General features: G+C 45.0%; 1 protein-coding gene across 2 annotated transcripts in view; it reads left to right on the top strand.

The window, feature by feature from the left end:
* CCDC149 (coiled-coil domain containing 149) overlaps window positions 1-22,018 on the top strand; it is an 87,145-nt gene that overhangs the window by 20,369 nt on the left and 44,758 nt on the right. For both annotated transcript variants that reach the window (XM_058670255.1, XM_058670256.1), the window contains exons 2-3: window positions 7,406-7,567; window positions 9,697-9,735. In XM_058670255.1, coding sequence (XP_058526238.1) covers window positions 7,406-7,567; window positions 9,697-9,735 — 201 coding nt within the window. The remainder of the gene's footprint in view (window positions 1-7,405; window positions 7,568-9,696; window positions 9,736-22,018) is intronic.

The following is a 22,018-nucleotide window of genomic DNA, read 5'->3' on the forward strand; positions in this document are numbered from 1 at the left end:
TCACAGCCGCTTTCTCCTCCCCCTGCTAGCCAGGCAGCACATCCCACCCACACGGCACAGTTTAATGTAATTTACACCACAGGCTGTCAGGACAGAAGTTTCCTCCCAGGGGAGTCTTTTAATAACACTCTTCTACTCAGAGACCTACGGGGCTCCTGAATGCTTGAGGAATAAAATCTGAACTCCTCAGCCTCCACTGGCCGCCCTCTCTGACCGGGTCCATCATCTTTCCTGCTGCGTTGCACACTGCTTTCTTCCCACACTACTGCAGCCAGCCCTGGGGGTCAGCTGTGGTCCTGCCGATGTATCTTCCAGCAGGCTTCACACCTCTGCCAGGAGTATCGTTTGCCCAGTCACTACTGCCTGTTACAAGTGCCTCTGTCCCCAGACAACACGAGTCCCTCTAACCTGCTCTTCAGGTTATACTCTGAATGCCTTTGCTGAGCTGTGACTGCTCTGTGCTTGGAAAAAAAGCAGTGATAGTGATAAACACAAAACCCTTATGATTTCAAATATCTTACAGATAGCAACTCTTCCCGTGCCAGCCCGAGGAAGGCACTGTCATTATCCCCAGTGGGGGAAATCAAGGCACAGGGAGGCTAGGTGATAGATTGCTAGTGAGTGACAAAAGCAACATTTGAGTTCAGGCATTTTAATGCTCAGAATGCTCTCAATCAATTTGCCTTGTCATCTATCCCAGGAGTGCTGTTTGTGTCTCTCACAGCATTCAGAGCAGCTTGGTTGGTAGCTATTAGTGGGCACGGTGAGGCTATCTGTTGCTATTATGACCATCCATTCATTATCATAATTACAGCAAAAGTACCAGACACCATTGTAAATGTATGGACATTTTTCCCGCTCTCATTGATGATGAAGTTGCATTAACTTGGTAGCACAGAAAGAGCTCTAAGGTTGAGTGAGAAGGATGCCAAATTGAGGTTCTAGCTTGGGGTCCTAGTATCCTGCCTTGAATGAGCCACCCTTCTGGGTCCAGTTCCCTCCTCTGTGAAGAGCCTGAACCGAATGATTCCCACGGATCTTTGCTGCCAGTGAGTTGTGGATGTGGTGTCATATCTGCCATCCAAAAAAAGCCATGCTGCAGTAGTGTGGGGTTATTTCTCATTCATTATGCATAAGAGACACAGATCTTCATGTGTTGCTTAACCATGAGGAAGAGTCCTGAGAAATGTACCAGGTGATTGTATTGTGTGGCTATCAGAGTAAGTACATATACCAGTACAGATGGCTACAGTGCCACCAGGCAATGCACTCTTTTTTTTTTTTTTTAAAGATTTTTATTATTATTGGAAAGCCGGATATACAGAGAGGAGGAGAGACAGAGAGGAAGATCTTCCATCCGATGTTTCACTCCCCAAGTGAGCCGCAACGGGCCGGTGCGCACCAATCCGATGCCGGGAACCTGGAACCTCTTCCGGGTCTCCCACGCGGGTGCAGGGTCCCAAAGCTTTGGGCGTCCTCAGCTGCTTTCCCAGGCCACAAGCAGGGAGCTGGATGGGAAGTGGGGCTGCCGGGATTAGAACCGGCGCCCATATGGGATCCCGGGGCTTTTCAAGGCGAGGACTTTAGCCGCTAGGCCACGCTGCCGGGCCCAGGCAATGCACTCTTACGGGACCACTGTCATTGATGTGATTAGTCGTTGATCAAAATGTCAACATGGAGCACATGACTGTGAATACTCATGTGTATCTACACATTGCTTTGTGTATACATTCCCATGTTCTCATACACATATAAAGAGAATCAATGAAGAAACTTCATCTTTGTCTCATTCCAGTTTCATCATGCCTTGTGTGTGTGTGTGTAGCAGTAGCTATGTGCCATGTATTTTTCTTACCACTAAGGGGTCTGGAATAGATAAAGTCCCTGCTGCTGTGAAGTGGGGGAGAGAGGTGCTGAAAATAAGACAAAAACTTAAGACAAAACTGAAATATTTCCCTCAGAGTCAAGTAGTGATGAGTGCTTTGAAGGGAAGTGAAGCCATCTAAGGAGAGGGGGAGCCAGGGAGGCACAGGCAGGCGTGAGCCTCCTGGCAGGGTTGTTACCACAGAGCTTGGGATGAAGCCAGGGATGTGTCCAGCAGCACAGAGCGAATAGTGGTGCCCTGAGGTCGGGATCCAGTGCTTTGATTCGAGTCGGAGTTGTTTTAGTGATACCTTGTTGAAAATGTGACAGGTAGCATGTCGCCTTGCTCCTATTATCGTTGTTGTTTGGTGTCAGTCTAGAAGAGAAAAATGAGCTTGTGTGCGGGGGGAAATCCTAGGTGAACTGGCAGTTGTTAGTATCAGGGCCCTAAGAAAGACAGTTAACCTTTCTGACGCTTAGCTATTCTGTCCCCTAAAGCAACTCTCATCCCTTTTGGAGTAGTGTTGACTAACAAATGAGAAACAGTCCGTGAAGGTGCGGTGTTAGTTTTAAATGCTATAAAAATAATATGTTGGGCCTGGCACAGTAGCCTAGTGGCTAAAGTCATTGTCTTGCATGTGCTGGGATCCCATATAGGCACCAGTTTGTGTCCTGGCAGCCCCACTTCCCATCCAGCTGCCTGCTTGTGGCCTGGGAAAGCAGCCGAGGCTGGCCCAAAGCCTTGGAAGCCTGCACCCATGTGGGAGTCCCGGAAGAGCTTCTGGCGCCTGGCTTTGGATAGACACAGCTCCAGCCATTGTGGCACTTGGGGAATGAATCAACGGATGTTTCTCTTCCTCTTTGTTTATCTGACTTTCCAATAAAAATAAACCTTAAAAAAAAATACAGGTTAACATTTTAAACAAAAATTTACACAGCCTTTTAACCCAGCATGCTATATATCAAGCTCTCAGTAAATTCACAGGACAAGTATTTTTTCAAAATATTTGTTTAATTTTTTGAAAAACACAATGGCATATTGGTGACATGTGATAATGTACCGTGAATCTGCGAACGCACCTTGTCGGTAACGAGCTTCATCTCATGGCCCAGTTTTAACACAGGTGGATGCAGAACTTCAATTCTTTAGTCATTCTGGGTGGATCTGAGTTTGATATTCAAACTTTTAAGACAGTTTTTTTTAAGTTTCTATGTGACTTGAATTTTTAATCTTTCTGTAAAATATGTAACTTAAATGAACATATTATATGTGTATCTTTTCTTCAGGTACCAGATTTGATATAAACATTGTAAAATAGATGTGTAGGGCCTGGCGGCGTGGCCTAGCGGCTAAAGTCCTCACCTTGAACGCACCAGGATCCCATATGGGTGCCGGTTCTAATCCCGGCAGCTCCGCTTCCCATCCAGCTCCCTGCTTGTGGCCTGGGAAAGCAGTTGAGGACGGCCCAATGCATTGGGACCCTGCACCCGTGTGGGAGACCCGGAAGAGGTTCCTGGTTCCCGGCATCGGATTGGCGCGCACCGGCCCGTTGCGGCTCACTTGGGGAGTGAATCATTGGATGGAAGATCTTCCTCTCTGTCTCTCCTCCTCTCTGTATATCTGGCTTTGTAATAAAATAAATAAATCTTTAAAAAAAAAAGATGTGTAGATAGTGTGTCCTGAATGGAACTGGCTTCTTTATCGAGAAAAATATAATTCTGCATGAGGACTTAATGAATCCAAACCTGTCATGCCTGTGTGCATACCCAATTAAACACTGGAAATAAACTGTTTTGGTGAACTTAAATAAAAAAAAGAAAAAGAAAAAGAAAAACAGAATGCCAGTTCATTCACCAGATGGCTGCAATGGCCAGGGCTGGACCAGGTTGAGGCCAGGTGCCAAAGCTCCAACCAGCTCTTCCATGGGAACAGCAGGCGCCTAAGTCCTTGGGCCACCTTCTGCCTCGCCAGGCCTATGACTGGGGAGCCAGAGTGGAAGCAGAGATGCCTCCATTTGATCCTATGGTCCAGAGTGATGCTGATGTTGCGTGAGGCATTCTAACTCACTGCAGCACAGTGCCAGGCCCAGTGTAGGGCATTCATCAGGACTGTGCCTCCATCCTAGCCGGTTATTTCTGTTACCGAACAGTCTTGATTTGGATGCCTTTGACCCTTGCTGCTTGTTCTTCAAAATTCATTCAAGCATCTTCTCTAACGATTTTCCTCTCAGTGTCCACCCAAGCCTCTGTAGGGCCATTTTATTAAAAAGGTTGAGGGAATCTGGACAGACATGTGGTGGGCAGACTGGACATCCGGCGTCATCCCCCGCAGCTGGGATCCAGTGCAGGGCTTTGTTTTCAGCATAGGTGTCACTGTTCACGTTCTTCTGCTGAGGTAATCAGTGAAAAAGGAAAGCTTCCCATTTCAGAGCCTTCAGGAGATCAGGCACAAGGAGCCACAATGTTGTTATCTGGGTATCAGGTTTTTCCTTCTCATAATCTGGTTTTCTCCTCTTCTCTGCTTCCTTTGCACTCATGGGTATTTTGTCATGGGTTAGGGTTCCAAAGGTGTGGCTCTATCAAGAGATGGATCAAAGGCCGCCCTGCCCAGTCCTTTGACACAGGGCTTATCTTGAATCATCTGTACCAGGTGTTAAGAATGCAGCTGCCTGAAGTAGGCACCAGAGATTCTGCCTTGGCAGCGTTGGCTGGAGCCTGGTAATCTGCATTGGAACCACCATCCCAGGCTACTGTGCAGCAGTGTTTTCTAGGAGCCCTTGTGGGGCAGCTCTGCAGCAAAGGTGTCCCAACCCCACTCAGCACAGCTTCACTTGGAGCTGTTTTACACATGAGGCTTCAGCCTAATGTTTTCTTTTTCTGCTAATAAAAATAAATAACATGGAATGAAATGCGTGGAAGTCAGTGCTTTGGTCCATAGTATTTCTAAAGATTGTCCTTTTCTTGGAGAGGCTTCGCTAACTTTGCAGTTGCTTTCTTAGCTTTTGAGGGAGTCCGTAACTACTCTGTTTCCCACATCTTCAACTCCCCTTTTCAAATCCCCGGCCACTGGAGCTCTGCAGAGGTGTCTGTGCCTGGAGTCCATAAGGTTCCTGCAACGCAGGAACAGGCTTAAGGGAGGTTACCAACACTCTTTATCGCCCCTGTGGCCCACTTTGACTAGCATCTAAGAAAAATGGTTTCTGTCTTGGACTCTAAGAGATTGACATTGAAAATCAGGAACATAAAAATCATTCCAGAAGGTGGTGACCCTTACCTGTCCCCTGTAGGCACCTCTAAGCTTATCCTCTGAGGTGTTTCCGTGCAATTGACATGTTTTTCCCCTAAAGTTGAGGACCTGGAGTATCTTTGGGTCTCAGGTTTGAAACTGGTTGATTGAAGGGAAGGAGGTGGTCCTCTTCGTGCCTAGGTCCCCATGGCATTGGCAGCCAAGCCTTGCTGACTACAGAAAAAGCGGGGAGGGAACCAGGGCAGATCTGTTAAATTGTGTGTAAATGGTATTTTTTCCTGTGAAATCTCAATACTTCCCTTAGGACATTGCAGTTGAGCTTTTTTAGCTACTCTCCTCTGATATTTACTTGTTGGGGATTTTACTCTTGAGAAATCACTGTGGCAACAGAACCATTTTGCCTCCACGAAGACGATGTCAAAGCCTCGAAGTCCAGGACATTTTAAGGCAGGATTCCAACCTCATTACTGCAAGGAATGAGATCTGTCCAAGGTGGGAGTGTCCTCCCTCAGAACTCAAATCCGGCTCAGAACGGCTTTTCTTTCCCCTTTGTTTTTGAAGCTAAGCAATTACTTTTTTTTTTCACAAGAGAAAAAAATGTGCTAATGCACAAAACTCTTTTTTTCTCCCTTTCATTTATTTGAAATTGAACTTAACAAAGTCAGTTCCAAGCAAGCACTATATATGAGTAATGCTTTTTGTCCGTAAGAAAGCATTGACTCAAATGGTATGGGAGTGCTGACTCTCTCCCTGCTTTGTGTGAGCGTCCGTAATGACAAAGTACTCATGTCAGAGTGTATAATGAAACTATAAATTGTTTTCATGAATGCTCTGAATTTGGTCTTTTACGGAGCAAATTCAAAAGGTATTTAGTGCCACATTTCACATATACGAATAACAACAGCCGGTGCACTAAATTCAATCAAAGTAGAAAGTTCTCACTGGGCTCCTGCTGGTCAGTGTGGAGGGTGGCTGATTGTCAGGTTAGCGGACTGGGTTTACAAAGGAGGGGTGCCAGGAAATGCTGTAGCTCTGAGACAAGTGTTCCTGCCAGATGGGCACCCCAACTGTTTGGCGGAATTCAAAGTGTGCCTGGAACACTTGGCCTCTGAGTGGTGAGTGTTTACATTTGACTCTTGGAAGGAGTTTGACATAAGACAGCCAAATTATTGTATATACCTGCAAGTGAAAAAAAGTCTGTTGGATCACGTGGGTAGGTACAATCTGGTACAGAGTATTGTTCAATTAAATTACTTGTAACAATATTCTGAGTATTTTAATGGCTTGATTCCAGAAAATCTAGAAAATGCAGAAAAACAAAGAAAAATGATTAAATAATTTTACTAATAAAATTATAGTTAACATTTTTATAAAGTTCTAATTAAATATGCTTATCACTTTGTAAGATTTTAATTTACATATTCTTGCCTAGTCATACACACATACACATGTGTATGTTTAAATATTCAAATATTCATGAAATTTTTGAATTAAATGTATGGATATATTTTGGTACAAGAAAATAAATCTAAACCCATATATAACTTTTTCATAATATTCATAATGCATACATGTTACATAACAGAATTATTTTGCACTAAAATTGTTTTAGACTACAGTAAGCTCCTATTTGGAAATATTTGAGAGACAGAGAAAGAGATACAAACAGAAAAATCGTACTTCTGTTGGTTTGCTCTGTAAGTGCCACAACAGCCAGGGTGGGGTCAGGGGAAGACCAGGACTGGGAGTTTGATTTGGATCTCCCATGTTTGGGGTAGGAATCCAGGCTCTTGTGCCGTCACTTGTCATTTCCCAGGATACGCTTTAGCAGGAAACTGGAATTCAGAGTGTAGCCAGGACTCATATCAGACTCTCATATGTGAGATACTGGTGTCTTAATTGTCAGGCCAAACACCTCCCATAACTTATACTTTTATTTCCTCTTTCCATAACCCTTCTGGATGGTCTATAGAGACAGATACATATCCTTTTAAAATCAAATTGGAGACTTAGTCATCTCTTTGCCCATCTATGTAATTTTTAAAAATCTGTGTTTTAACGTATTCTCCAATTAAATGATTTATCTGCTGCCATTTGTTCAAATTCCTAAACATCCGAGGTTCCGGACTACATGTTGGATGCTGTAGTGGCAGCCTTTATAGTTATGTCACTTATGGACAAATGTCCCTGGTGTATGCCCTGCGGAAGTGACCAGGGCAAAGTGTGTTTTGCACAGTGTGTGTTCAGCTGAGGCCTGAGAGTGGTTGCTAACCTGTTACTCGGATCTATTTGCAGTACCTGGTGTGTAAAAGGAAGCTAGAGAGTAAGAAGGAAGCGCTCCTGATCCTCTCCAAGGAACTAGACACCTGCCAGCAGGAACGGGACCAGTACAAACTCATGGCCAACCAGCTGCGGGAGCGCCACCAGTCCCTGAAGAAGAAATACCGAGAGCTGATTGTAAGTAGGATGTCACCGAATATCCTGTCCATTATGACAGAAGGAGGGAATCCTCATGAGCTGTTTCTTCAGAAACTTGCTGGATACAAGTGATTCAAGGGGAAAACAATTCAGAAGTGGGAGGCGCCACCCCTATTTCCTGCCAACCTCGCCCTGATGGCTCATCTGTGTGCACGTTTCCAGGCTGCCTACCTGCTCTGGCGCCCATGAGCTGTGTACCTGTGGCTCCTTTATTTTCCAGGAGCTTCATTTGTTTTATAAGGGGATGTGTATTCTGTATAGTCTTTAACACAGGAGTTATCTGCTACACGTGCATATTTATCTTTAATTTTGAAATAATTAAGATTAAGTAAAAAGAAGCAGCACAGTTCCTTGGGCTCACTGGTTATGTTTTGTGGGCTCAATTGCTGCAGGTGGCTGCTGGCCACATAAAGAACGTGTCCTCCATGGCTGCTGTGTCGGAGAGTGGAGAGGCAGAGCAGCTCCATCACTGCCAAGTTCGGTTAAACAAAAGCCTGATGCAGTGTTGTTCTAAAAGCTGCTCCGGTAGCTCGGTACTTTAACTGGCATATCTTTTTACACCATACAGATTTAATTCATTTTTTAAAATATTTGCATAGTAATCTATAAGGTGAATATAGTCACATTCATTTTTTTGTAACCTTTTCCTTTTTCTGGGCTTTTAGATTTTTCTCTAGGTTTTCACATGGTAAGATGTTTTATTGGAAGTGTTCAAGAGGCAGGGAGACAGAGATGAATATAGACATATAGAAAGGCAGAATGCTCCTATCCACCAATCCAACTTGCAGATTACTGGAAGTCAATAACTCATTCCAGGTTTCCACGCCCATGTTGAGGGCAGGGACCCATACTCAGCTGCAGCCTCCTGAGAGGCACGGTAGCAGAAAGATGGGGCTGGGAGCGGAGCTGGGTCTTAGATACAGGCACTCTGATTGCCCCACGCCATATAACGTGATTTTTAAAGATGAAAATTGCATTGACATTGAGGCTACCAGTTGCACAGTGCTAGTTTGAATTCTTACTGCTCTTATTTCATTGATATGATCTCTTTTTAAGTGTTAACATTGTTGCAAACTGTGCTGGGATTGTTGAACTTTCTTGGAATAAAACTGGAATAGAGAGATTGCTCGTATTAAGATAATTTATATATATATGCATATATGAATGTATATATACATACATATGACATCAGTAATGAGTGTGTGTTCAGTGAGCATTTACTTTTTCCAGCTGAAATATTTATATTCCCAGATTTCACAAAAGGGGGAGGAATTTTAAAAGTCCAATAGCAGTAGAAGGTCTCAATTTTCTTTCATTTGGAGCAAACCCTGTCCCTGCTTTCCCTACCCCATTATTTTGCTATAGAGAAAACTCTGTGTGTGTGTGTGAGAGAGAAAGACAGAGAGAGAGAGAGAGAGAGAAAGGGATTTTTTGAATCTATTTAATAGAAAAACTCAAACCAAATGAAACATTATTTCAGTTTAGAATCTGATCATACATAATTTTAATAAATCCATGGAATTTTGTTGGTTATTGTTCGCACAGTTTTAGAAAAACATAGAGGTTTCATCCTAATTGGAACTTGTTCCCTAGGGGTATTCCCAAAATAACTCAGGCTGAGTTTATGCTTTTTCTCTCTTTTTTTTTCAAGTGCATTGGAGCTTGGTGCAGCATATTACTGGTTGCCAAGTGGTAGAGATGAGGAGGGTCTGATTTTAGGTTATATCCAACTCCTTGAATTTTAGCATGTCTATTTTTTTTTTAAAGTAAAATGAGATCTGGTATTTAGTTCAGCCTTTAAGACACTGAGTCATGTGCACCCCACACTGAAGTGTCTGAGTCAGGTCTCAGCTTCACATCCATTCCTAGCCTGTTCACACCCGGAGGACTGCAGATAACGCCCCAAGTTCTTGGGTCTCTGCTACCTGTGTTAGAGATGTGGATTAGGTTGGCTGCTGGCTTTGGCCTGGCCCAACCGTGGCTGTTGCAGGTATTTGAGGAGTGAGGTAGGAGCTGGAAGATCTCTGTTTCTCTGCCTTTGCAAATACAATTATAACCAATTAGTTGAAACTTAAACAGATAAATTGTAAAACTTGTTTTCTTTTCAGGATGGTGATCCATCACTGCCCCCTGAGAAGAGAAAGCAGGTGAGACTTGCCCCTGGCCTTGGGTAACTCTGCTGTTGTCATTGAAGATCCTGTGCAGTAAGCGCTTGGGGAAAGCAAAGCTCACGGCTGCCATACCTTTCTGTTGGATGAGTGCACATTACTGTTTTGTCCTTCAGGTTTTGCCATGTCCAGCTTTAAAAGCCATCTTCCATCAAGACTCACAAGCCACTCACTGCTTTCTCCCTCTTACTTGGTAGCTAATACTGCTTAGTGATGAGTCCGTTTGCTGACCACTGATTTTAGATACCCACTTCTGTAATTGGAGGAGGCCATCTATGTACATGAATCTATGTCTGGGCTTCCTGGCCTGTCCTGTTGAACTTCCATAGCTTGTCCTGTGCTTGTACTTCGTTGCTGTAAGTCTTTCTGAGTTATTCTTTGAATCTCTGCCTGTGCTGATCTCTTTCTTGTCCCTTCTTCAGAAGTTTTTATTTGTTACTTTTTCAAATTAAAACAGAAGCATTTTACCAAGTTTTATTCTGATTCTACACACACACACACACACACACACACACACACACACACGTCCTATTGGTATTGTGATTATAAAGTTTCATTCAATTATATACTGTAATTTTGTCTTATACTCTTTCTCTTTCCACCCCCCACCCCAAGGTACCTTGGTACCTTCAGTAGAGTTTTCTTTAACTTCATTTTCTCTTCACAGACGTGTCCCACCTTGCAGGTTTTGGGCTCGGAGCACAGGCAATGACAGTGCGAATGCCAGTGAGTCCCATGTGCTTGAGGGGGTGTCTGCACCTGTGCAAGCTTCAGAGCTGTGGGTGCAGAGGAGGACATGAGCTTGTCTGGTCTCTGCGTAGTGGTCATGCTTGATCCAGAGAGGCGTGGTGTCCTGCTCTGTGATGCCGCACCGTGTACCCCATGGAAAATCCTTGGGTGTGTTACCTGCGGATTTTTGGTCCTGAACGGCATGTCTGTCTCCATCCCAAGGACTTTGTTCCTTAAGTAACAGCTCACTGTGTTGTTACTCCCGCAAGCGTTTAATGCCGCTCCTTCTACACTCTCATCTTGTTTCATGTGATTATTTTACAACATTCCAGATCTGATCTAAAATCAGGTTTTTCTGTGGAGTTAATTAATGTTTTTTGCTAAAGAAAATTACATAGAAATTCATCATTGCTGTGTAAAAATTGGACTCTGTAATCTTGACTTGCTAGGTGTTTCTGATGGTTGTGACCAGTCGTGCGTGGTGCGATGCTGGAGTTTGTTAGTATTCATGAAGGAGTTTTACAGTTTTAAGTGCTTGCACGTTCTGTGACTTTATAACAGAAATTTACATTGACTGAGGAGAATCTGATTAATTCCAGTAAAATCTGTCAAGCTGCTTTCTTATAGTCCTAAAATACAAGATCAGTGCTCCACATGTTGGCATTTAGCTCTTAATATGGCGTTTAGTTTCTGACCCTTTAGGATTTAGTACGGTAGTGAGCATGTGGGCTGTGTAGCCTTCCTGTCTGGGTTGGAACCACTGATTTGCTGTATGAGATGGGATATTTTGTGATGCCAATGACAGACTTGCTTAAGCACTGAAGGAATAAGTCACCTTCTAGAACTCTTCTAGAACTAGGGGTTCAGAAGCAGGGCAAGCTTCAGGGGCTGTGTCCACTGTGGCTTCATGGAGTTGTATGGACTTGTTCTTTGCACTGGGTCATATTTAGTAAAGAAAATGCAAGGTGTCCAAGCATACTTGAATTTCATGTTGGTATTGAAGACATTTTTGTGTCCTGGAAGGTGTTATGGAGGAAAGCGTATTAAAACAATAATCATGGTCTATCTCGTTAAAATGTATCGGGACCTCCTGCATTTTAATCTGATACCTCTGTTGCTATGCCAACTTTAACATTAGCTTCCTTTGGTGGCAGGTTCCCCTTTGCAAGAAAGGCAGGAAACTCAGTAGCAAAGTAGAATTCTTGCATGCAATCTGGCTGGCCAGTGTAGGGTATGCTCCCATTCTTGGTCTAATACCATTTGCCCGAGAAGTGCTGCACACTCATTGGCTTAGATTCATCAGCTGGATGGAAGGGCTGCTAGGAGATCGATAATGACATCTGATGTACCTGTTATGTGGCCTAGGGAAAGCTGCTTTTGTGTCTTACCTATAAAATGGGGGAAAACACGGTGTCCATCACAGAGTGGCCATAAGGGACAAATGCGACAATGCCAGTGGAGCCCTGAGCACAGTGCTGGCTGGCACAGGGTGGGCCTTGGTGCCCGTTGATTGGCCTTGGCTGCACCAGCAGCTCTGTGTAAGCCTGTGTGTGTTAGAGTGTTGATTCTGTCCAGCACCGCCATGGGCTCTCTACCAGACACGCTGCCTTAATGAGCCCCTTTGATTAGACTTGGCAATTCCAAGTGGTGTGGGCCAAAGAGGAGGCTCCTGGCTTGTGGATCCTGAAGAGAGTTGCCTGAGTAGCCTTCAGCAGAGGCGGAAACATAGCTGGCTGGGGAGCAGTGGACACCAGGACTCAGGTGCTCCTTCTGTTGAAGTTGGTGTAGTATGTGTGTGGGGGGGGGGGGTAAGTATGTGTGTGCACACTGACCTGCACATCACTCCTTCTTCCTATCAGGGTGAAATGTGATTGCTGGTTCATGGGGGCTGCTGACCCACCCCTACCCTGCCATCTTTGACTACTAGAAAAAGGCTGCTTCCTGTTGTCATTCTTGTGGTGAGGCAGGTAAAGCCACCGCCTGAGATGATGGCTTCCCGTATCAGAGTGCAGGTTCAAGCCCTGGCTGCTCTGCTTTTGATCTAGTTGTCCTGTGAATGTATCCTGGGAGGCATCAGATGAAAGCCTTAGCAGCTGAATTGCTGTGCCTTACGTCAGAGACCCAGAGAGAGTTCTGAGCTCCTGGCTTTGGCTGGGCCTACCCCTGGCTCTTGTGGGGCATTTGGGGAGTAAACCAATAAGTAGAAGATATAAGTTTTTGTCGCTCTTCCTTTCAAATAGATAAAAAGAACTATTTGGAAAAAGGCCGCTCCCTGGGAATCAGGGAGAGCTCCCATAGGTCAGGTGCTGGTGTGGGTTCACTTGAGGGTCACATGGACAGGCCAGCATCTTGTAGCTATAGGATGACCCCTGATGTCACTGAGAGACAGCCCACCGTCTCAGCCTTCTGCTTCCCAGGCCATCTGAAAACAACCTGAGCACGACGAATGATGGTCGCAGCTGGCATTACTAGGTGCTCCCTCCCGCAGCATGCCAGATGCTCTGTGACACGGTGTGGATGAGCTCTCTGAATCCCTACCCAAGCAAGTGGGGTAGCAATCATCCTGGTCAATTTCATCTGCCCAAGGAGGAAATAGAGGCCTGGGGAAGTCAGGAAGATACCCACAGGAGCCACTGCCTGCATCTGCTAGTAACTGCCGAGACTCAGCAAGGACTTGGTGAGCACTGTGGAGGTGTCCCATGCTGTACGTGAGTGGCACAAGAGTGAGAAAGCCCATCCCAAATTCCTAGGATGTAGAACTTGTATGTGGCTAGGGTGGCCGTACCTCAGTGACCAGGACTGTCACCCTTTATACCTCTTATCCCAGCATCAGTTCTGGTAGTGGCTCTTTCAGGTTCCGAGGGACCTTGATTCAGAAAATCAATAATGCGGTCACCTTAACTCCAGGAGGAATATCAGATATAGACAATGCACAAAATAAGAACAAAAACAAACCAAAAATAAACCAGGTTGATATGTGGTAGTTGGTGCTAAACAAGCAGACATGAAACCCAGAGTTAGGGAGGAAGTTTTGTCTTAGTGATGGGGAAATTGTTATGGTAAGTAGTGGACGAAAGTAGCTCCAAGTGTTTGGGAAAAAGAAGCATGTTATCCTTGACAATGTATCTAAATGTTGTTTGAAGTTAGTGGGTTTATTTAAGCATGTGACTGATTTTGTGGTAAGTGATGCTAAGATGTACTCAATGTAGGGAGGAAAATGTGTCATCAAATGTTTAGGTGTTGGTAACAACAGACATTTCCATCTAGCCAGAAGCAGATAGCTTTGGCTTACCTGTACTGGTGTTGTGTGGGCAGACAGTTATTTTCTAGGCTGTTCCATCAGTGGGAAGTAGGTGGTAGTACACATCCTGACCTGGTATCTCCTCTATTACACTTCCTGTTTATCCCCAAGGTAAAACAACAGGTGCCATATTTACCCCTCCAGCTGCAAAGCCAGTGCATCTTGTACCATGGGAAGGCACTGGGACCAGAAACAGCTGCCAAGCTAACAGATGTAATTGGGAGGTCATAAGATGTGCAGACTGGGAAAGAGAAGTTGCCCATTGAGTACATCCTTGCCTGTCGGCCTTGATATGCTTCTTAGCTAGGGAAAAGGAACTTCTCTAATCTCTTCTTAGACAAAGCCCACACACCTGCATCCCATCCCACAGAGTCACAGAGCCTCTGAAGCCTGCAGCTTTGCCTTTCCTTGGTTGCAGCTGAGAGCTGCTGCCCTAAATGCTCTGAGGGTTTTCTTCAAGTGTTGATGGAACTCAAGGCTGTATCTTTAGACTTCTCACTGTGTGTACTTTTTCAGAAACCATGTACATGTTAGGGTACTTCCAATGGTTGTGGGGAAATGGAATTGAAAAATGAGTTTAATTTGATGCAAAAAAAGTTTGATCCAGTCCTTTTTTCATACTGCACATTTCCTTGAACTTTTTGAAGGTACTTCATATGTGTGAATCTCAAAATTCTTTTGCACCAAAATAAACTTATTTTTAAATTCCTTTTTCCATGAAGTTTTGAAAAATGTGTTTGAGAGAGAGAATGCTCCTATCTGCTGGTACATTCCATAAATGGCTGCAGTGGCTAGGGCTGGACCAAACCAGAGCTGGGAGCTGGGAGCTGGGAACTCAATCCAGGTCTGCCGTGTAGGTGGCAGGCACCCAATTACCAGAGCCGTTAGCACTTCCTCCATCCAGGATGTGCCTTAGCAGGAAGTTGGAATCGGGGCAGAGCCAGGACTTAAATCCAGCACTGATATGAGATGCAGGCATCTTAACCACTAGGCCAAATGCCTGTCCCTTCCAGTAACTTTTGAACCCCCTCACTTATGTATGCACATATTTGAGTCAGATCCCCACAGTCTTTGGCAAGAACACTGGTAAGTAGACTTTTCATGAGTTGCAAGGCAGTGCCCTGGACAGTCTAAGAAATAAGGGTTTGGTTCTGACATCCAATTCAAATTGAATTGTTCCATTTGCTGATGGGTGAGCTAGGGCAGCTATGTCTCATCTGAGCCTGAACTTCTCTCTCTTCAAAATGGACATGATAATGAAACATATTCACCAAGGTTTATGTTTATTAGAAAGTCAGATATACAGAGAAGAACATTTTCTGTCTGTTGATTCACTCACTAAGTGGCCAGAGCTGAGCTGATCCAAAGCCAGGAGCCTCCTCCAGGTCTCCCACATAGGTTCAGGATCCCAAGGCCCTGGGCTGTCCTCGACTGCTTTCCCAGGCCACAAGCAGGGAGCTGGATTGAAAGTGGGGCTGCTAGGATTAGAACCAGCACCCATAAGGGATCCCGGTGTAAGGTGAGGACTTTAGCTCTAGGCTACCCCACTGGGCCCTCACCAAGTGCTTTTGAACTTAGGGTTGTGCAAAATTAAAATCTACTATTGTCTTATATTTTTGATATTCTCATTCAGGTTATTTTTCTAAAATATTTTTTAAAGATTTATTTCTTTATTTGGAAAGGCAGTTACAGAGAGAATGAGATAGATAGAAGATAGATAGGAAGGAAGGAAGGAAGGAAGGAAGGAAGGAAGGAAGGAAGGAAGGAAGGAAGGGAGGGAGGGAGGAGTGATTTCTTCCCTCAGCTAGTTCACTCCTCAATGGGTAGGCCTGGGCCAGGAGCTTCATGCACATCTCCCACTTGGATGACAGGTGTCTAAGCACTTGGATCATGCTCTGTTATCTTCTCTTTTATGTTATCAGGGAGCTGTACCAGAAGTTCAGCAGCCAGGCTCAAATCAGCACTCATATGGAATTCTGATGTTGCAGGTGGCAGATTAACCAACTGTGTCACGAAGCCCCTAGAACTTTAAAAAATTAATTTCTGTGTAGTTTGAAATTCATAGGGGAGGGAGGAGAGAGAAAGAGAGCACTGCCATTTACTAGTTAACTCCCCAAATTGTGGGATCCGGATCCAGGCTGAGGTTGAAGCTGGGAGCCAGGAACTCAATCCAGGGCTCCCATGTGAGCGATCGAGACAACTGCTTGAGCCATCACTTGCTGCCTCCCAGGGTTTGCCATAAGCAGGAAACTGGAATTAGATGTGGGAGCTGGGAATAGAATCCAGGCATTCAGATGTGGGATATTTATGGCTGGGCTTAATGCCCATTCTGTCTGTTAGTGCAAGTTTTTGTTCTGTATTATTCTTGAGCTGGGGGAGGCCGGGGGGAGTAGGGGAAGCCGTACTCAACATTCAGTCCAGTATGCCCTGGAAGTCCAAAGATTCAGTGCTTTCTTCAAAGTCCTCTGCTTGGTAGGTGTGTCCCCTAGACATTGAGCCGGTGATGTTTACCTCACTGTCTGACCATCACGGCTTCTGTTTCCCTCTGTCTCCTCAGAGAGCAGGCTAGGACTTGACGCTTGTGGCTTTAGAAATATAGCTGTTGGGGCTTTCTTTTGGAACTTGGGATCCTTTTTAAAACAACTCAATTTCCAATGGCAAATCATCCGTTACAGAAGCTGTGAAGGAATCGTGACAACAGTGATTGCACTAATAGCTTCTCATGGGATATTGAAATGGAAATCGCTAACTCCCAGGCAGGAGTGTGTACAGAGCGCCCCTTTGCTCTGCCGCAAGAGAGCACCCTAAGATCTCCAGCGATCCTTTCAATATTTTTCTTTTGCTAAACAAGCACTTCTTCCAAAGCAGACAAAGGGGAATTTAAATGTTCTTGGGTTAATCTCCTTCAAAGATGGCATTCTTTTGGGTTGTGGTACATTTTCCCCTGGTGCAAAGTCTCTGTGCATCAACAGATGTGTCTCTAAGATCTTTGTCTTTTCCGGTTTTGATTTCAAGCCCAGGAACTGTGGGAAATACCCCTCCCTCATCCAGGAGGGAGGCATTGCTTTCTTACTGCTGCAAAGTGATGGCTTCTTTAGACAGTGACGTGTGCAAGATGCTAAGCCCAGAGACAACAGTGTGCATCCAGTGGTCCTGTGTGGGGGTTGGGAACCTTTTGTCTCAGTAGAAATGTCTTCTTGGTCAAGCTTCTTTTAGTCTTCTGGGGCTGCAAATCAGAGTGGCTTTATATGTGTATCCTGGTTTGATGCGTAAAACCTCAAACTTCCTTCAAAGATCTTGTGACTTTACTGTTACCCTGGAAAAGCTGGATGGGAATCCAAGATCCAGTGGCCCCAGGCCACCCACATCACGTAACAGCACCTTCATTCTGAACATGCGCTGTTTGACTCCTACACCGATTTGGGGAGGGGTAGTGGGGACACCCCTCGATTTGTAGATAAGGACATATAAGCTCAGTGCACCTGAAGCATTTGGGAGGTGTTAAGGGAACTGGTGAGTGGCAGAAGAAGAGTCTGAATGGCCGAGATGAAGCAAACATTTATTTAAACAGCAACATCCCCACCCTATTCAGGAGTCTTTGCCTATAGGCCTGGAAATGCATTCACTCACAAGTATATGGTTCTGAGACTAAGGTGATTGGGGAGAGGAGGGATGTGGGGATGGGGTGAGGAGAATAGCATGCTGATGGCTTCTTGCACAGCTAAAAAATATGTATGGAATAAGCTTTCGGGTAGTTGTTTTTTGTAAATAAGAAAGCTGTCACTGTAGCCGAGGTCATCACTTTGGCAGTTGCTCTGAAAAGGGGCCCTTGCTAAGCAAAGCAAGTTTTACTCTATTCCTATTAACCCAGGAGTCCCCATCAGACCAAGCAGCAGATGAGAAATTGCAATTAAATGTGCTATCAATCACACCTCTCAAGAACCCTTGATGTTCCATCAGACCTTTTTTTCCCCCTAACATATTCTTGCTTAATCGTGTGCTTTCCTCTATCGAAGGTGCAGATTTAAGGGGCCCAGGGTATCCATTTTTCTAATGCCATGCAGTTGAGCAGTAGTTTCTAAATCTAGCCTCTGCCCCTCCCCCTCTCCTCTTCTTCTCCTTGAGTCTTGAAGAAGCACCCAGGTCAAGTGTTTGCTTGTGTGTGTGTCTCTCTGATGTTGTGTTTCTTTCATTTTTGAGTCCCAGTTCTGATACTGATGTCTAAACAAGGCGAAGTGTGTAACAGGACTTCCTGATCTCCATCATTTTTATGTTATGCTATAGAATAGTTTTTCCATGGTGAGGCGAAGATGATATGTGTCTAATAAAGTCCAAAGGTTTAGGATGACCCGAAGGATTGGTTCCTGGAATGTTTGCCCTTCCTTTCCTGGCTACTGGTCTGAAATAGCTAAAGACTCAGGTGCAAACGCGTGACCTCCCCTTCTCCATATCAGAGGAGTGCAGCTTTAGAAGGTTTACCTTAAACTTCTCATCACTTTCCTTCTGCTTTGTTTTTATCTGTCACTAGAGGTAAAGCTTTTCTTATACCCTTTTGCATTCAGTGACTGTGGCCTGCAAATTTAAATGACAAAGGACAGATTAAGAGGAGAATAAAGCATATGATTTTATTGATTTTTATGTGTGCAATGGGAATTTGCAGATAAGAAGTGAAACTCCAAGAGGTGGTTAATAAACTTGGGGACTTGGAGACAATCTTAAAAAATAGAAAGCAATGGCTAAACAGGTTTATACTCCACTTGCAAGCACCAGCATTCCTGGCTGTTCCGTTTTCCCATCCAGCTCCATGCTTATGGCCTAGGAAAGCGGTGGAGAACGGCCCAAATCCTTGGGATCCTGCACTTATGTAGTAGAACCGGAGGAAGCTGCTGGTTCCTGGCTTTGGATCGGCTCAGCTCCAACCATTGTAGCCATTTGGGAAGTGAACCAGCAGATGAAAGGTCATTCTTTCTGTTTCTCCTCTCTGTAAATCTTTCAAATAAAAACAAATACATCTTTAAAAACGTAGGAAAGTGTTTAGGTCTTGAGGGCTGATAAATACTAGCTAGTGGGAAATATTTGGGGGCGAATAAGAAAACATATGCTTTATTTGTGTAAGATTTGCTTATGAAAACACATCTTGGTTGCTGACTCTCCGTCTCTTGTGAGAGCAAGCTTCATCATCCTCCTGGAAATACCTTCCCAGAGGGAAATGTGTGCTTTGCTGTCAGACTAAAGGCAGAGAACTGTTCCTGGATCTGTCAATTGCCAGTTGCCTTCAGCTCCACATACTTTATGCCAATGTTGTGGGCCCTGAGAAGGCATATCCCCTTCGTTTGCTATCTTTTCATTTCTAACAGTAGGCCTAGAATGGTAGTTAGTATATTCTTTCCATTTCTGAAAGATTGAGGGCTTTTTTTTAATCAGTAGCCTCCTGAAACCCTCTCTTGTGGGCCCATGTTAGTGACTGAGCCATTGAAAATGGCAGTTCCTCACCCTGATGGTCACTGCCAAACCTGATTCATAATTGTAAGAATATTTCGTCACTCCATCTGTAGTGTTGCATCTGAGGTATTTAAATTGTGAGAAGCTGAGACAGTAGTAGAGGCAAGAGCTGGGGTTTAGGCTGAGTAGGAACGGGGGCAGCTGCAAGGGCAGTGCTCAAGCCCCACCATGTAGCTGTCTCCCCAGGTGAAAAAACTTCTGCAGCCAGGTGGGGAAGAGGCTTGCGGTGAGCTGTCACTGCCCTCCTCGCTGCCTGAATCTCAAGACATGGGTGTATCATTCCTGTGCAAAGTTTCCAAGGATTCCGTATCCCATTCTGGGGGTTGGCTGTGGGGACTCCCTGAGCACACCTGTTTGCCGTGACTGGGGTGGGACGTTCTGGGCAGGGACAGGTGCTCCAGGAAGCTGAGCTGTAGCCTTTCAGCTCCATGGTTCTGGCCTCTGTTTTCTTCCCTTGTTTCCCTGTCATGGTGTTCATAGATAAACTCACAGCTTGAGAAAGTAACTTTAGTGTGTGGATTCCATAGTATGCCCCACTATTTGCAGCATCCCCCTATTATCAGGATGGAAATGTCAACCTTTCATGTCGGCCCTGGCTAGATCTGAATATTTCAAAGACACTCCTTCAGAAGCCTTTTTCTGTTTTTGCTATTTATGCTACCTCCTGCCCCAGAGATTTAGAGGAAATAATCTCTGGGTTTTGTTTTCTTTGCCTGCAAAACCCTTCCCAGTCTTGGCAACCTGTCACTTCTTCCCTGACATTTCTTTTACATAGCGCTGCTATTCTAAACTGATGGTCACACAGTCCTTCTCAATAACACAGAGACAAAGCGCTCTGCATAGCTGATAAATTATTAGCAGGCACCGTGTGTGAGCTTGATGGATTGTTATAGTGAATGTGTGTGAGTCATGGGTGTTATTTTTGGTCAAAAGACTTGCATGAACTTTTCTCCTCTATTTGAGTGCTTTGAAATGTACTACTTTTTTTTGTTCTTTAAGATGCATGTCAAAGAATTAGGCACCATATCAGAATAGTCATTTTCTAGTTTCCAAAGTTATTGTTTTGGAGTTGAGGAGGTGGAAGAGTTGAATAGAAAAGACTGGTGTGTTGACAAGGAAAGCAGCCTGTTCAATGTAAGGGAAAATTACAGTCATCTGCTTTATGGTGGTGCCTCCCCCATCCCAGTCTATCTAAGGGTCAAGTTGAATGCTGGGCAAATTTACAGTGAAGTGGCTTGCAGGCATTGTGACTTTAATTGACCATTGTTTTGTGGCTAATGGAGAAATGCCTGCATTTATTTTGGTAGCTATCTTTTCAGCGGGGCTGCAAAGAATATCACGTTTGATTTTGATGTTGTTGGTCCCGAAGTCGCTGTTTCTTAAAGCAGCCCAGCCTTCTACCCCAGGTATTCCCAGAATCATTGACCTGTCATTATTCCAGGCACCTACTGTGCCAGTACAAAGCTCATGGACAATGTATATTTTAGGACAAACTAACTGGATTTCCAAGGGCTTTATTTTTTTTGGCACCAAAATCAATTTATTTTTTGCTTCCATTCTCTGTGTGTCTGATTTTTTGGAAATCCGCTGCTCTCTATGGACACCCTGAATGCATCATTGCTGAGCTCACAGCTTCTTAGTGTGCCCCAAGCCCCGGGCCAGGAAGCTCAGAAACTGAGAGCAAGTGTGCTGTGACGTTGATGGTGATTTCACAGCGCGATTTTATGTCTGTTGGATCTTGATGTCTTTTTAAATCCATTTCCCTAGTAATTCATTTTGATTGTATTTTGCAAAAGTATCGATCAGCCATCCCTTATGCTGGGGGATTGGGCTGTGCAGGCTGGGCTACAGTCAAGGCACACACCAGGGTCTTTCCGCTGCTGTGAGGGGGCTCAAACCAATTCTGATTTACAACAAGAAAGTTAGAGAAGTTGTAGGTTCATTTTTGTTTGTTTACTTTAGCTTTTGTTCTATTCTCATCGTTTCATTTCTGAGCATCTCTCTGGTCATTGCAGGGCAGGCTCCAGGAGGAAGGGTGGGCTTTACTCTGCAGACGGGGATGCCTCCGATTGCCTGGTTGGGTGCAGGAGACAGAGGGCTCCAGGCTGAGCTAGTAGTGCTGTGCTGTGGCTCCTGCCACTACCCTAGGCCAGTGGCTCCACCTGCTCGGTAGGGATTCTGTTTGCTGCCCCACGACAGGGTCCATGAGCTAATGTCTAGGAATGTTTTAGAGCTGCAAGGAGGAAAAGCAGAGGATGCCCGCTTGTGAAGGATGGAGGACGGGCACCAGGAAAAGGAAACCAAGGAGTGAGTCATCTGTGACGTCACAGCCATGCCCGTGCCAGCCTGCCTTGTGGCCTTGAACTGTTCTCCTGAATGGGAAGCCTGTGATGGTGGAGAGAGGCAGGGAAGCCACTGCACCTCTCCTCCTGCCTACACTTGTCCTTCTAGGAGACCTGCAAAACACCCTTTCGCTACCTTCCCAAATCTGGGTTCAAAGGCGGCCCCAGGGAGGCCTTTTTTAAAAAGAGATTTATTTGAAAGACAGAGTTTGGGAGATTTTCCATCACTAGTTTCCATCACTCTCTAAAAGGGCAGCCATGGCCAGGGCTGAGGAAAATTGAAGCCAGGAGTGTGAAACTCCATCCAGGACTCCCGTGTGCGTGACAGGGGCCCAAGCCAGGAGGGCCACATTTTGCCGTTTTCCCAGGCACATTAGCAGGGAGCTGG

The sequence above is a fragment of the Ochotona princeps genome, chromosome 11, assembly GCF_030435755.1.
Source record: "Ochotona princeps isolate mOchPri1 chromosome 11, mOchPri1.hap1, whole genome shotgun sequence".
Taxonomy (NCBI): Eukaryota; Metazoa; Chordata; class Mammalia; order Lagomorpha; family Ochotonidae; genus Ochotona; species Ochotona princeps.